This window comes from Malaclemys terrapin, chromosome 5 (genome assembly GCF_027887155.1).
Source record: "Malaclemys terrapin pileata isolate rMalTer1 chromosome 5, rMalTer1.hap1, whole genome shotgun sequence".
NCBI classification, from domain to species: domain Eukaryota; kingdom Metazoa; phylum Chordata; order Testudines; family Emydidae; genus Malaclemys; species Malaclemys terrapin.
Genome location: NC_071509.1, coordinates 17,645,667 through 17,662,687, shown reverse-complemented (window position 1 = coordinate 17,662,687; position 17,021 = coordinate 17,645,667). Strand labels below are relative to the sequence as shown.

At 41.0% G+C, this 17,021-nt stretch overlaps 1 protein-coding gene across 1 annotated transcript in view; it reads left to right on the top strand.

The window, feature by feature from the left end:
• Positions 1 to 17,021, top strand: part of TMEM129 (transmembrane protein 129, E3 ubiquitin ligase) — a 19,767-nt gene extending 2,746 nt beyond the window's left edge. Inside the window, exons 2-4 of the mRNA XM_054029435.1 lie at positions 2,101 to 2,575; positions 9,607 to 9,766; positions 11,326 to 17,021. Of these exons, the coding sequence (XP_053885410.1) occupies positions 2,101 to 2,575; positions 9,607 to 9,766; positions 11,326 to 11,574 (884 nt within the window). The 3' untranslated portion in view covers positions 11,575 to 17,021. The remainder of the gene's footprint in view (positions 1 to 2,100; positions 2,576 to 9,606; positions 9,767 to 11,325) is intronic.

The following is a 17,021-nucleotide window of genomic DNA, read 5'->3' as shown; positions in this document are numbered from 1 at the left end:
CTGTGGGGGGGAGAGTAGCGGGGAGGGGGGCTGGGGGGAAGGGCTGGGGGGGGGAGAGTAGCGGGGAGGGGGGCTGGGGGGAAGGGCTGGGGGGGGAGAGTAGCGGGGCGGGGGGCTGGGGGGAAGGGCTGGGGGGGAGAGTAGCGGGGAGGGGGGCTGGGGGGAAGGGCTGGGGGGGAGAGTAGCGGGGCGGGGGGGCTGGGGGGAAGGGCTGGGGGGGGGAGAGTAGCTAGGGGGCTATAGGGGTGGGGAAGAGTAGTGGGAGGAGGGGGAAAGGGGTGGGGAGAGGATAGCAAGGGGGCTGTAGGGAAGGGTGGGAGGATGGCCAGGCAGGAGAACAGTTAGGAGGTTGGATGAGATTAACTAAGGGACTGTGGAGAAGGGGGAATATAGCTTGAGGGGAGGGGATGGAGGGAAATAGCCAGGGGGCTGCAGTGAAGGAGGGGTGGGGTAATAATAGCTAGGTTGTGTGGTAAGAAGGAGGAAGACGGTGATAGCAAATTAAAATAGGTATTTGTACAGTCGCTGCTGTCGGCCTGTCCCATTGCATCTTCAGTTAGCAGTGACTATTTGTGTGTGGAAAGCCCTGGACCCTGGTCTGCCATCATTTAGTCAGTCTCCCGACAGTGTGGTTTCCCCTTCTCATCACTTTCACTTGCTGTGATTTGCATCCCTACTTCTTTACTGAATGTAGCCTTGTCTGCACTGAGTTTGACATGGGTATGGCTGTGTGGGCTAAAGGAAGGCAAGAACCAGATCTTGAAGGTTGAGGGCTTGGCTCTTTACATGCTTCTGTCTCTTTAGCAAATCCAGGAACACATCTGAAGTACTTGTGAGGTAAGGCAGTTCCTTCATCTGCATCAGAATCTCATTAATTTCCACAAGAATAACCATGGTCTTGCCCTGCCTGAGTGGAAATCTAATATCAGAATGCTCTAGTGAGATCTGGTATTACTAAGAGTTCATTGTTTTATAATGAATTTATAGAATATTTACTCAGATATTACAGAATATTATAAATAAAACGAAACTACATGTCAGTGAAAAAATACTGTGAGATATAGCAGTATCTTTTGACCTTTTAACTGACTGATTACTTCATAATTTGCAGAATCTGACAATCAGCAAATGGTGCAAATAGCGAGGTTCTGCTTGGGGTGTTAGATGTGAGCCGCTATTGAAAGTGGCCCCTAGGGTGCATGTTGAAGGGAGGTAAAATTCTGTGTAAACAGAAAATAAAGACAGTCTTGCATTCTCCCCACCCATGGTGCCCTGTGTCTCTGCACCGCTCTAATAAGGCAGTGTAAGTGAACATAAATAATACTTGACCTGTAGTGTTAAACAAAGTAATCCATTGTGGGAGGAAAAATCTTGTATCTCACAGGTATGAAATCACATTTACATGTGAATTGTGAAACTGAACCATTCAGCACCACTGGCCAAGAAACTCTCTCCGTCTGTTGTTGTCATCAGAAGACCTGCTCCGGCAGCATTAACTAACCCCAGAGAAGGAAGCAAGCAAGCACAGAAAGGCAGTTCAGGATGGTAGTGTGGTGCAGGCAAAGTTCTGAATCCATTTATTATAAAGTTTAAAAACAAATGTCAAATTTTAAATAATGGAGTTAAGTCCATCTTGGGGACCTGCATATTACCATACCACTTGACTTTTATTCTTGGTAACTCTCAATTGGCTGTGTTTGACTATATGTTATATAGGGATATGGTTTTATTTACTTAGCAAACTGCAATGACCTCCCTTTACTAACTGTATAATTTGGGTAAAAATAAATGCCTTCTAAAGACTCAGGCTAGGAAAGTTGGAATTGAAGTCACCACCCTAAAAAAAAAAAAAAAATCAAGTCACCCAGAGTGGAGCAAGCCTGCCAGATGAACTATTAGATCAATTGGTGTGAATGTGTGTGAGCTAAGATCAAGTGTAAGTAGTCTTTTGGCCTATCCAAGGCCGTGATCAAGTGTCTTGATGTTTTTGGTCTTTTGGTCTCGAGCTGAAAACCTTGTCTGTGTCTCTTGGACCTTGAAGTAAAAATATTATCTTCGTTATATCTATTGTCTTCTGAAAGCAAATATCTTTCTTTGCAGGTTATTACGTTGGCATGTGTTTTGCAGCACCAGAGAAACAGCTTTTCTATTTTTACCAGGCCTCAGAAGGCTGGAAAATTTTCTTCTTGCTGGCTATTCTTGCTCCAACAGTCACCGGCCTCCTGGCATATTACTGGTCACAAAACGGCTGGGATAACCATCCTTTAGCTCGGACACTTGCCTTTCATGCTCTTCCACAGTCTGGTTGGCGGGCAGTGGCTTCTTCCATCAATACAGAATTCAGGAGGATTGACAAGTTTGCTACTGGAGCACCAGGAGCAAGAGTGATTGTTACAGACACTTGGGTGATGAAAGTGACCACCTACAGTTTACATGTTGCCCAACAGCAGGACATTCATCTGACAGTGACAGATTCCAGACAACACGAACTCTCACCTGATTCAAACATGCCCGTGCAGTTCCTCACCATCCGTGTTGCCAGTATTAATCCCTATGTGAAAGCTTTTGATATCCGGTAAAACAAATTAACCTTGCAATGTTATGCCGTATCGCATAGTATATGCTATTTGTTGGTGGTTAGGGAAGCACATGTGTCGGGATCTGTCACAGCAGCAGCAGATATAAAACTTTTAGGGTGTTGACACCTCCCCTTTGCTGCCCACAGAGAAAGTTGTCTCTAGTACCCTCAACGTGCAGGGGGAAAATGTTGTTCAGGGAGATTGCTACTCTGTAAGGCAATGAAGGCATATTGGCCAATCAGAGGAACAAGTCACTCATTCCCAGAGCATGTTAAAGAGAGGGAAGCCACTAGAAGAGCTCTGGGGGAGAAGAGGGAACAAGGGAAAACCTTCTCTGTCAAAATTGTGATAAAAATCAGTGACTCTAGCAAAATTGGCCATGATTCATCCATGATTTCCTTCTTCCTTTGAAACATACATAACACAACCACATCTCGTAAGGGTATCACAGTGACATATTGCAAGCAAACCTAATTTAAAGAGTGGACAAGTAGCTTTGGCCCCAAATTTCACCTGATTTTAATTTTAAATTTAAATTCCATATAAGGAGAGATTAATAGGACTGGAACTTTCAGCTTGGAAAAGAGATGACTAAGGGTGGGGATGTAATAGAGGTCTATAAAACCATGACTGGTATGGAGAAAGTAAATAAGGAAGTGTTATTTACTCCTCATAACACAAGAACTGCAGGTCACCAAATGAAATCAATAGGCAGCAGGTTTAAAAAAAAACAAAAGGAAGTATTTCTTCACATAACACAGTCAACCTGTGGAACTCCTAGCCAGAAGATGTTGTGAAGGCCAAAACACTAACAGGTTTCAAAAAAGAACTAGATAAGTTAATGGAGGATAGGTCTATCAATGGCTATTAGTCAAGATGGGCAGGGATGGTGTCCCTAGTTTCTGTTTGCCAGAAGTTGGGAAAGGGGGACAGACGATGGATCATTTGATGACTACCTGTTCTGTTCATTCCCTCTGGGGCACCTAGCATTGGCCACTGTCGGAAGACAGGATCCTGGGCTAGATGGACTATTAGTCTGACCCAGTATGGCCATTTTTATGTTCTTAGTGAATATCCTCTGGATTGTAAATACCGATTCTCTGTTTTCTACACTGTCCCTCTCTATTGCTGTTTTTGTTTTACAAGTCACTGTTTATGTAGCTAGATGAACCTATAGTTCTGCAGCAAAATGTAGTTAACAAAGGCTATTTTTAGTGATGCTGACATCCTTAGTAATGCTGTCTCACAAAGGAGTAAACAAACAAAGCCCTGTTGTTTGTTTTTATTCATGCTTCTAAAAGGATATTCAAAACTATATATTTGAAAAAGTAGCTGACAGTGTCCATAGCTGAATCTGTAAGCTTCTAGTCTGTGGGACAGACTGTGGATATGACTGACAGACTAAATCGTAAATGTCAGTGGGCTGTGAAGTCTAAACTAGAATAGCAGATATATTCAGGCCTGATCTAAGATACTAATCCATCAATTTCAATGTGTTGTTGTTTATTTACAATGGCATCCGCTATGCCTTGTTCAAACCCTGAAAAAGGATGGTCCCTACTTCTAGTAGCTTAGTATAAGGACAGTTAAGTAGACAGAGTTTAAGGAAAAGGCCACAGTAATGGACAACCTATATACAAATCAGCTTGACTTGCAGCATGACAGAGGTGTGTCTAAGAGAGATTTAAAAGTGGACCGGGCAGGACCCTTGCAGGATAGCTCAGGGAGGTCATAGGAAGCATGAAAGAAGGCACAAGGGTGATTGTGTGAAAAACTGACAAAGCTGGAACATTTGCAGAACTGTGGCGATTGTGGGGGGGAAGGGAGGAGCCCAATGCAATCCTTGACAAAGGAGTATAAGTAGGAAGGGACAAATGTGTATAGGGCTTTGAAGGTGGTGACACAAAGATTATTCATTAGCTGATTATTTCAATTGTGTTTTAATGAGGCAATAGCAAAGTCACATCCACTGTTAAGAATCAGACACTTACCTTGGTAATTTTTTCCAAAGAAATATCAGGGCTTTCCTTTTGTGGCTAAATAAACTAGCACCAAGAATAGTTTTTATAAAATCAGAAAGTTCTTGTAATAAGAAAATGCAAAAATAGCAAATCTCCATAGTATAATGTAGATGTAACATAACTAAGTCATAATAGGACATAGGACAAAACTTCCCCTTCCCACTGTGTGCAGTATAGGTGCATACCCACAGGCTGAGCTGCACCACTGCTGGCAACAGTGGAAAGTTTTTGTAAAAATTCACTTGTGTGAACAAGGCCCCAGACATCACATATGTTCTACATGAGAACCTAGGACCTTCTGCCCTGAACACACAGGCCTCTACCATTTGCACTGAAGGAATACCTCTACTTGCTATCAGCAACATTGCCTTTAGCTATAATTCTTCATTTAGCAGTGCACTGGAGCAGCTCTCCAAAGGGCTGTATCATGCCTTTCTCACACAGTTGATTGATTTTTTTCAGTTTCTCTTACACATCTCTCCATTGACCCTCACGCCCAGCCCCAGTTTCTACCATCTTGCTGCTGGCCAGCAGTGCTAAACAACACTTGGGCTTCCCTTTCTGCTCCTGGTACCCTGCCTTTTGTGCTTCTCCAACCACTGCAAGGCTTCTTGCACCTGCCTGCAGCTGCGGTTCTGCGCACCACTAGTTCGCTCTCCAGTACTCTACTCTTCTGCTGCTCCGGTTAATCCCACACCCTGCCCATTTCTGCTCATTAAACCCTTCTCAGCCTTCTCCCAAGTCAGGTGTATCTGATTCTCTCCCCCTGAACTTTCAGAAAACATTGGGGGTTAGGGCATTTATCCACTCTGTAGTCTGCAGACACCAGAAGGTAGCATCACAAACACTTGAGCAGATGTGATTCCATTCAGCCAAGGGCAGTGGTGACACGTTCTAGCCAGCACATTACGAATACGTATGGTATCCCAGGAATGTCTCATTTAAAGTATCTCCTAGGTGCAGGCCTCATGAACTGTTCATTTTCCGTTTTTATTTTTTGCAGACTCCTACATATTGTAACGTTAACGAAGTATTATTCAGTGTGATTGCAGCCCTACATTAAAATAGCATAGAAATGTAGGGCTGGAAGGGACCTCAACCTCAGGAGGCCCTTTAGTCCATCCCCCTCTGCTGAGGCAGGATTAATTTTACTTTATCATAGGTTAAATTACCTATCAAAATGGTTCTCAGTCTACTGAAGTTAAGATGTAGTCAAAACAAGATGTGTTGTTTTCAGATACATATGATCAGTATTTAAGCTTAACTTTTAAAGGCTGAAAAGCTGAGTACTAGAGACTATATCTCTGTAGACAAGAGTTTGATCTGTTAAATCAGCTTAGCCTTAGCCTTGAAAGATTTCTTTCTAGTAATGGAAGAGTATTCTTTATTGGTTCTGGCTGAGACAGAACCAAAGAGCTAGTTGTGTCCCTGCAAACTGCACAGTCCAAATAAGATTTCATCATGCTCCTGAAATTACAATCCCAATGTAGGGGTTTTGTGTTAGAGGCATCCGTTTCCTAGAAAGATCCATCAGTAATTGCCTTTCACAGCCTGATTTTTTCCTGTGTGCCATCATTGTTTAAAGCAAAATTGCTGTATCACTGTGGTGCCTCAAAATGGGGGAAGAGCAGGTTTAAAAAAGAAAATCTTAGTTAAAGAACATGGGTAGCTCAGAGAATTAGCAATAGGATGTAGAGCCTTTACCTCTATGGCCTTCTCTATATTAGAACATTTTTTGCTACAGATTCTCACTTTTGCTACTGCAGGTTTAGCTCCACCAGTGATAGCACATATGAGAGCCCTAGTATAGACAAGTTACCCTCTACCACAGGTTTTAAGCCCCATGTTGTGGTGATCTCTGCTGAGCAGTGCTTAAAACAATAGGGGCCACCAGGAGCCGTATCTAAACTAGCATTGCCACTGTGGCTACCACCTTTGGAGCTAAACTGGTGGTAGCAAGGGTGTGCAAAAATAGCTTAATGTGAACACGGTCAATGTTGCTGGACAATAGTGATACAGAGTTGTTACCATCTAATGCAGGGATTGGCAACCTTTGGCACGCGGCTCGCCAGGGTAAGCACCCTGGCGGGCCGGGCCGGTTTGTTTACCTGCTGCTTCCACAGGTTCGGCCGATCGCGGCTCCCACTGGTCGCGGGTCACTGTCCCAGGCCAATGGGGGTGGCGGGAAGCGGCATGGGCGGAGGGATGTGCTGGCCACGGCTTCCCGCTGCCCCCATTGGCCTGGAACGGCGAACCGCGGCTAGTGGGAGCCGCGATCAGCTGAACCTGTGGACGCGGCAGGTAAACAAACCAGCCCGGCCCGCGAAAGGTTGCCAATCCCTGATCTAATGGATGTAGGGATAGCCTATGTGAAACATGAAATCTCAGTTGTGTTACCCATAATTCTACATACAAAGCAGTACAATGGTTGGCACTAATTAACACTCATTTATTTATTTTAGGGCTGTCAAGCGATTAAAAAAATGAATCGCGATTAATCACACTGTTAAACAATAATGGAATATTATTTATTTCAATATTTTTGGATGTTTTCTACATTTTCAAATATATTGGTTTCAATTACAACAGAGAATACAAAGTGTACAGTGCTCACTTTATTTATTTTTGATTACAAGTATTTGCACTGTAAAAAAACAAAAGAAATAGTATTTTTCAATTCACCCAATACAAGTACTGTAGTGCAATCTCTTTATCATGAAAGTTGAACTTACAAATGTAGAATTATGTACAAAAAAAGCATTCAAAAATAAAACAACGTAACATTTTAGAGCTTGCAAGTCACTCAGTTACTTCTTGTTCAGGCAATCACTCAGACAAACACGTTTGTTTAAATTTGCAGGAGATAATGCTGCCCGTTTCTTGTTTACAATGTCCCCTGAAAGTGAGAACAGGTGTTCTTATGGCACTTTTGTAGCCGGTGTTGCAAGATATTTACGTGCCAGATGCACATGCTTCAACCATCAGTCCAGGTGACATGGTCCATGTTGATGACGGGTTCTGCTCGATAACAATCCAGAGCAGTGGGGCCTGGTGCATATTCATTTTCGTTATCTGAATCAGATGCCACCAGCAGAAGGTTGATTTTCTTTTTTGGTAGTTCAGGTTCTATAGTTTCCGCATCGGAGTGGTGTTCTTTTAAGACTTCTGAAAGCATGCGCCAAACCTTGTCCCTCTCAGAATTTGGAAGGCACTTCAGATACTTAAACCTTGGGTCGAGTGCTGTAGCTATTTTTAGAAATCTGACATTGGTACCTTCTTTGATTTTGTCAGATCTGCAGTGAAAGTGTTCTTAACATGAACAACATGTGCTGGGTCATCATCCAAGACTGCTATAACATGAAATATATGGCAGAATGCAGGTAAAACAGAGAAGGTCACATACAATTCTCCCCCAAGGAGTTCAGTCACAAATTTAATTAACGCATTATTTTTTTAATGAGCGTCATCAGTATGGCAGCATGTCCTCTGGAGCGGTGGCCGAAGTATGAAGGAGCATGTTTAGCATACCTGGCATGTAAATACCTTGCAATGCCGGCTACAAAAGTGTCATGCAAATGCCTGCTCTCACTTTCTGGTGACATTGTAAATAAGAGAGCAGCATTATCTCCTGGAAATGTAAACAAACTTGTTTGTCTTAGCAATTGGCTGAACGAGAAGTAGGACTGAGTGGATTTGTAGGCTCTGAAGTTTTACATTGTTTTTTGGTTTCGAGTGCAGTTATGTAACAAAAATCTACATTTGTAAGTTGCACTTTCATGACAGATTGCACTACAGTACTTGTATGAGGTGACTTGAAAAATACTATTATCATTTTTAAAATAATATACACGTTGATTTTAATCAACACAGAATACAATATATATGAAAATGTATGAAAACATCTAAAATATTTAATAAATTTCAATTGGTATTCTATTGTTTAACAGTGCGATTAAAACTGCGATTAATCGCGATTTATTTTTTTGAGTTAATCGTGTGAATTAACTGCGATTAATCGACAACCCTAATTTATTTATTTGTATTGCACCTAGCTATGTGATATGTGCCTGACGAGCAATAACTAAACTGATATCTGCCCCAGAGAGCTTACAAACTAGAATTTAGACATGATGTAAATGAGTGAGTGCAAATGGGTCGAGGAAGGGACTGGGCAAGGTAACATATGTAAATTCTGCAGCGACTCAGTAAGTTGATTTACACTTACTGGTGAACAAGGTTTATTTTGGTTTTATGTAATATTTTGATTTATCTCTTGTATAGCCCCTTTTGGCAGTCTTGGCAGAGAGGCCAAAGAACTGAATGGGCATGAAGTCCGAACTACACTCTGAGCCCTAGTAGCTGTACATCTCAGTCTGGTTGAGGCATGATGATGGCCAGTGTGAGAAGCACGCACTGTCCAGGTTATATCTGTCCTGTAGCTAAAGGGATGGCTTCACCCTTCAGGATTGTCAGACTAGCCCCTTTCATGCATGCTTAAAACCAACATTTTCAGAAGTGGCTTCACGGTTGTGGTGTCCCAATTTTTGGAACCCCCAACTTGACTGAACTTGGCCATGATTTTCCAAGGTGTCCTAGACCTGCAACTCCATTTGAAATCAGTGGGAGTGTTGGTGCACAGCATCTCGGAAGAAACAAGCCAAAGGTGTCTCAAGTTGGGCACTCAAGACGAGAAGCCAGTTTTGAAAATACGGTCCCACATGAACCAACCACAACAATTCAAAAAAGAGTGAACAAGTTTAGGGTTTCAGGGTTTGTCTTGACCTGTGGAAAAGGAAAATACAGTTTTTCCTTTTACTACCTATTTAAAAAAGAAAAAGCCCAAAGTTTATTTATTCTGACTAGATACCAGATTGCACCAAGCTACACAATTTTTCTAGTTATTCACTTCTTTGATGTTATGCTTCAAAGTAGCAAGCAAGATAAATGTTCTCTTCTTACTTAAATGGATGATGAGGTGACATTCTATTCCATCCTTTCTTCTTTAGGTTGAACTCCACAGAGTATGGGGAACTACGAGAGAAACTTCATGCTCCAATCCGTAATGCAGCTAACGTTGTGATCCATCAGAGCCTCAGTGACTTGTTTCTGGAAACCTTTACATCGCTGGTGGAAATTAATCCGACATACCCTGTTCCCAGCAATCAGGTGGGAGATTCTAATCACTTGACATTATAATAATTGTAGTTTCTGGCTTAGTCAAATCTATGATTACTGTGTTTGCATAGTGGTTATCTTACAGTTCAGTAAATATTTAGTAAAGTAAACCTGGCTGGTTTTTCTGCTGTTTGCTCCAAGAGAAGCCATTGATTGATTAAGTTTGGGGGAGGACGGAAAATATCATAATAAGGAGTTTTATTTTAATTTAATGTCAACGCTAGGGTTTTACCTGGGGAATTTGGAAATGATGGAGTTAAATTTCCATATGTTGTCTAGAGAGCTGAAGTCACAACTCCTATTAATAACTGAAATTGATGGGCATACCCTGCCTTGACAATTTGCCTTAGCTAGTCTCACACCTTACATCTTGTATTTCTGGAGAGCTAAGTTACTTTAGATCTGAGCCCAGATCCTTAAAGGTTTTTAAATACCCAATGTCCTTTGAAATCAATGGAAATTAGGTGCCTAAACATCTTTATGGATCTGGGCTATTATCCTTTAATGATTCCTAATCTGGACCTTATTTTCATTATAAACAACATTTTGAATCTTTTCTTCAGTAATAATAAGGACCAAGTGTCAATGGAAACAAACATTCAGGCTCAGACCTGTACAGCTGTTGGGTTGAGAGAGAGTCACTTTATTTCAGTCCTTTTAGCTTGTGCTATCTTTAGGTGTAAAGTACTTGAGCTTCTGGGTTTTGGTTTGATACTGACTGATACCATAAGTAATGGTCTACATTGAAAAAGAGAGATTATGATTTGGGGGTTAAAACACAGAAATGGGAATTGAGAGATCTAGGGTATCTCCCTAGCTCTGAGACTTACTTTCTGAGTGACTCTGAGCAAGGTACTCGATCCCTCTGTGTCTGAGTTTTCCCCCTCTGTAAAATGAAGATAATATCTTGCAGGGGAAGTATGAGACTAATTTGATTATAAATAATACTTGGCACTTTTCATTTATAGAGTAAAGGGCTGTACAAAGTATGGTAAATATGATAAAGGCCATTTTACAGATGAGCAAAGTCAGGCACAGAGTGGTTAAGTGACTTGCCCAGGTGGCTTGCCACACTAATGATTGAAAAAGCTGAGAATAGAACTCAGGTGTAATCCTCCCAGTTTAGTGCCCTATCTGCTGGACCACGTAAATGCTTTAAGGGTCTGGGCTGGAAAGCCCAATGGCGATGCAAATTATTATTGTTAATAAAACTATTAATAACTGTTCTTCCAGCCTTCACCTTCCCCTGGGGGCTGAAGGTGCACACCCAACATGACTAACTGTGGATAAATGCCCAGATAGTCTGTCCTTTTCAGTTATACAAAATTTGCTGGAAAACTCCCAGTGGGTGAAATCCTGGCTGTCTTGAAAAACACCCATTAACTTCACTGGAGACAGGATTCACCCAATATATCTTCCTTCCTTTTGGGGGAAGAAGAATACATAACAAACGCTACATTTCAAGTAGCTTCGTAAATGTTGTTGAAGAGCAATAAAAGCAATAATTTGCTATACTGTGTTGCTTCTTTACCCTTTTTCTCTCTCTCTAGGAGCTCGAGCCATGTATAGGGTGTATGCAGATGAATGCAAATATCAAGCTTGTTAAAAATTGCCAAGAGCCAAACGAAGGAGAATGCCAGCAATGCTACTGTCGTCCTATGTGGTGCCTGACTTGCATGGGGAAATGGTTTGCCAGCCGGCAGGATCAGCAGCACCCAGAGACCTGGCTATCAAGCCAAGTGCCTTGTCCAACCTGCCGAGCCAAGTTTTGCATTTTGGATGTTTGCATAATACAATGAATAATATCTTGGTACAATTTACCTTTTGAAATCTGAATGTATTCACAGCAGGGTTGGATGCAAGCCCCATTAGATTTGTTTCTTGCTCTTCTGCTTCTGAAAAGGTAAAAGCTCTGGAGTTTTCTTCTTCAAAGCCCTGAAAATGGCAACCCAACATATTCTTTTCAGTTTTTCCCACTCCACAAATGTGTTCTCAGTTTTTATTCACTAACATAACAGTTAAAATTTTAGATTGTTGAGTTTTGTGGGGTTTTTTGCTTTTCATTTCCAAACTCTTGGATGCACTTTAAACCAATAATAGTGCCCCGTTTGCTTCCCTTATATCAGAGGTGAAATCCTGGTAAACTAACTATATTTTAAGTGCTATTCTAGGTACAGAATTAAGCATTGGTGTTTAATGATTCTTTTGCTAAGGGCTAATTTTCCTTTATAATAAGATGTACTAAGCAAGTTGCTATTGCTAAGGATAGTCGGCTCAAATCGCAACCTACCTTTCTTCATCTTGAATCCATTTGTAAAGTCCATGTTAATCTTTGTGGGCTTTCCTCAAAACAGATGTCTCAGTGTTGTGTTTTTCCTTTCCACCAAAACAGGCCCACAGGTCAACTACTATAGACATCTAGGAAATTACGCTCCCAAAGTTCTGTAACTTCTGCAGGATGCTTAGCGCAAAGAAGAATATAAAATAATTTGTTTCCAGATATATTTAGTATACAAGGAAGCTCATTCAAAAAGGGTCGTTTATTCAGTTCATTAACCTGAAGTGCTGTTGGTGCTGTTTAGAGCATCTTGTAGCTAAAGCTATTTTTTCCCTGTTTGGAGTCTCAACACTCTCTAGCTAACGCTACTGTTAAGCATGACTTATCCATATTTGGAAGGAGAGCAGTGATCGTCTCAATTTTCTGAGTAATCCAAAAGAACGTTCGGCTGTGTCAAAACCTGTAGCTTTTTCCTAGGCAACTGCTTTTCCAAATGAATGGGATGTCAGGCCTGGATAAGAACGTGTAGCCATGCTGGCTATTTCAGATATGACCATTATTAGTGAAATGGGTTTTGGTTTGTTTTTTTGCTTTATTTTGAAGCCTGATAATAAACATTTATCACTGCTTTAACATGAATAGGAGAATTTTGCATACCTCTTAGCATGTGTCTCCACCAGGCTCCTTTGTCAGCAGGTTTTGCGCTGTTGGTAGCAGTGATTGAAGCTGTAGTATAGACAGAGTGTGGATTAGACAACACAGTGGTAAAAATGCCTGTGCTTTCCTATACTACAGCTTCCACAATGGAACTGCACCAATGCAGAAAGCCTAGAGATTTTCCTGGTGCAGACAAGACCTTAGTACTAGCGCCTTTATTCCACTCTGTATGCATCCGAAGAAGTGGGCTTTAGTCCACAAAAGCTTATGCTCTAATAAATTTGTTAGTCTCTAAGGTGCCACAAGTACTCCTGTTCTGTTCTTTTTGCGGATACAGACTAACACGGCTGCTACTCTGAAACCTGTGTGGCCTTGTTTACTCTGACACTTTCCTTAAAACCTCCCACTGATGCAGCTCCACAAGGGGTAGATAGTAGCAGTGGGAGTGTAGACAAGGTGCTAGTGATTGCCAGCATTTGAATCACTGTAGGTCATGTAGGACCACTTTGAGCAGATGTAGGTGGCATACTGTAAAACATGATAGCAGCCACTCTACACTAGAGCTCTCACCATTGGTAACAATTATGCTTTGAAGAATTAGATTTTTATTGGTAAATGTCAGTAAACGTTGATTTCACCATACATGCACAAAGTGATGACAAAATATTTCCAGCAATACTAACTGAAATTTATAGATAGGCAAAGTGAGAAAAATGCTGCTTGAGAACTTATTAGAGTCCCACCTCAATGTGTATATAGCATGTTGTAATGCTGGCTTTAGTGGAGTTGGAGCACGGATGCCATTTAGGTATCTTTAACTTTTTGAATCTCAACATCTACTGTCATTAAATAATTATTGTCTGGACTACCACCATCCTCTTCTTCCCCCTCCCCCCCCTTTCCTGCAAAGGTGAAAATTTAAATAAATAAAAATCTAAAAAAATGCTTAAAAATAAACCTCTGTATTATCTGCCAAAATTATTAAAAAAAAAAAAAAAACAGTTCTGCCAAGCATAGTAATACAAGCAGTGAGCTGCAACAGTGGGAGATTTCATTTAAACTTTGGTGTAGCCACAGCCTGTGTGATATGTAGACACAAACCAGACATGTCAAGAACTGGTTACAAATATGGTTAAAACTTGTATTGTGGACAGGTTTAAGGGCACTTAGAAATGACATAGAGACCTCTTTTTTTGTTCTAATATTCATATATATATAAACTGCCAGACTATTTATATTTGGGGAAAATACTCGAGCATGCATCACAACTGTTAGGCATTCACTCTTTACTATGAAATACTGGCTACTATTTATACTATATATTAATTAATAAGGATGATTTTCCTGGGTTTCATATCTCAGCTGTTTCAGATCTTATGGAATGGAAACTTGACACGGAGGCTGGCCATGTGGATCTGAATCTCTTTCATAAAAAATTGCTAACTGACATCAGTTTTTTTTATTTGACTAGAATCAAATTGAATTCCTTAGCTTCAGGCTTGTGCTAAGTCTGAAAAAAAAAATAATCACAACACTAACTAATAATTTAAAATACTCTCCAGTAGTTTGGGGGGAGGTTATTTTGAACTGACATTTACAGTATTCTTTCAGACTACATTATTCATACTACACAGTCTTAGTGGGCTGAATTCTGCTCTCAGATAGGTGTGTGCATTTCCCCTCTGTAATAATTTTTGCAAATAAGGATAATTTATTATTTATTTCAATCAAGTTTGCACAACACAGTTGTAAGGAGGTGTGGTCTTTGATGGAGTAGGTGTAGCAGGGAAATGGGAGTCTGAACTTGGCTCTCCCACTGACAGTCAATTTCTATGTCTGTTTTCCCATTTGGAATAATAATCTTCTACTGGAGAGGTGTTATGAAGCTTAATTCATAAGGGATTTGAGATCCTTGGATGAAAAGCACTATAGAATTGCAGAGTATTTTTTAATAAAGTAAAAATAAGATGATTGTCAGTATGTCTTTTTAATAAGAGCTTTCCTATCTGAGCAGTTTGCCCAGTAGATTCACTGTATATTTCTTTATTTTTTTTAACTATAAAAAGCTTCTCTTTGAGGTGATTGGAAGTTTTAATTTCAGAGGATCTTTGTGTCATAAGAATAGAGCTTAGTGTAACACTTTATAATATTGTAGTATACCAAATGCACTAATACACATAAATGTAAAATAGTCTTGCATCTTTTAAGGGTAGTGCTGTATCTATAGAAGTACAGTGTTTTTCAAATGCGGCCACTGTGGCCACATGCAGTCACCAGAGTGTTTTCCTTTGGCCATGACAGCCCCCTGGGCAGAGATGGGGGAGGGATCAAACAGAAACCCCTCCCTGCAGTGTCCAGGTGCTCCAGGAGAGGGCGTCAGCCCTCCTCCTTCCCCCTTCAGCTGCAGGACTCCAGAGGCAGGCTTCAGCCTCCTCCCCTGGTTCAGCCAGAGGTGGCCTTCAGCCCCCCCTGGGGCTCCAGCAGTGGGCTCCATGCTTCAGCCCCTCCCCCTGCCACTCTTCAGCTGCGGGGCTCTGGGCTTTACCCCTGCCCCAGCTGGTGAGGCTTCAGGTCTGCTCCCACCCTCCCTTGGCTCCAGCTCTGGGCTTCAGCCCAGGGCAATGGGGCTTCAGCAGGGCTGGCCTTACCAGGCACTGAGGTCAAGAGGCATGGAGTGGGATGAGCCTGAGGTGTGAGGCCATGGGGGGGCAGGGGTGATTGAGAGCCTGGGGAGGGATCTGTGGGGCCTGGGGGTGGCAGCAGGGGCTGAGACACCAAAATACAACTGTGCATTATTTTTATTATTGAGTCGGCGGGGGCGGAGACTCCATAAATAAATTACAATGATTTGGACATGCATATGTGCTTATTTATTTATTTTTCCTAAAGTTAATTAAGTATTTTACGAAAATTTGTCAGACTGGCCACCAGCAAGAGTTGGTGGCCACACTCTGAGGCCATCAAAAAATTTGTTGTGTGAACCCCAGTCTTAGAAGACTCACTAATATTTACCAAATAAAATGGTTTTTGTAATGTCATGAATACTAATTGACATACATTCTTTAAAATAAACAACTTCTGACGTTTAGATTGTTTGAATGAGTCCAACATGCTTCTAAGTTCTGCAAGCATCTTATTGGATATGTTAGACTAGAGCTAGTAGAAAATGAGAAATGGGCCAATGGCCTCTTACTACACAACCCCCCCTAACTTTTTAATTGACTTGCATACTTTAATGGTGACTATGTGAATATAGTGTAGAAATGGACATTCATTTTTGTGGCTTCATCAGGTCAATGGCCTGAAGAGTATAAGGAGAAATAAGGTCCTTTTTCTCATTTCCACGGAAAGTAATAACTTGCACTGAAGAATCGCTTTAAAAGTATTTTCCATCCACCCTGTCCTGTTAACATGCCTAAGCATAAAAGCAATATTTAGAACAGTTTTTTACTGTTCATCCTTAAAAATAGCCAAACTCATTTTGTAAAATCAAATATTTATTTATAGAATAATCATTTCCTGGAAACGGATTTAAGGTGGAAATCCTAAAAGTGTGTGTGCACGTCTACATTCCCTTGTGCGTTCACAATATCAGTACTGTATATTTGAGTACAAATCCCCCGTTTCCATGCACAGTAACGTTGGGCATGCATTTCTGAAAATTCAGGCATTAGTTACACTAGTTTGTGCCACTGCCATAGTGTAAATATTTAATGTCTAGAGACTTGTGGCATTTATATTCCCACTAACGGCAGAAGTGTGTCCATTTATTGTTGTCAAGCATAATGTGCTGTGCTAGAAATGGCATTTTGTCCAGCCAAGTATGATTTTTTTGTCTTATACCAATTCTGTGTTATGAATGAAATTGTAATCATGAGGTTCTGTTTAACTTGAGACAAAAATATATGGTCCAAAGGCAGAGATCTGTAACCCAGTCACTTCAGATTAGAGTATTTTCATTGTATTAAATCTCTGTATACTGCTGCTGTGTACATCCTCAGGTTAAATCTGAGGATGTTTCATGACTTTCCATGCGATTCTTCTCTGTGCCACTTCTCAGGATGGATGAGAATTTGATTTTGAGATATTTCCGGAGTTCATGTTGAATGTCAGTTTAGTTTATGGAAATACTTTTCACACAGTACACGTTCTCCCAAAGATTTAGTGCAGTTATTTTAGTTAAGTACTTTATCTACTTTTAAATTTTTATAGTTTACTTGATTAGCCTTTAAGGAAGCGGTTTTAATGAATGTAAGTAGCTTGATTTAAATACTGTTTGAAGAGCTGAATTAAAAATGAATTTAATTTTGA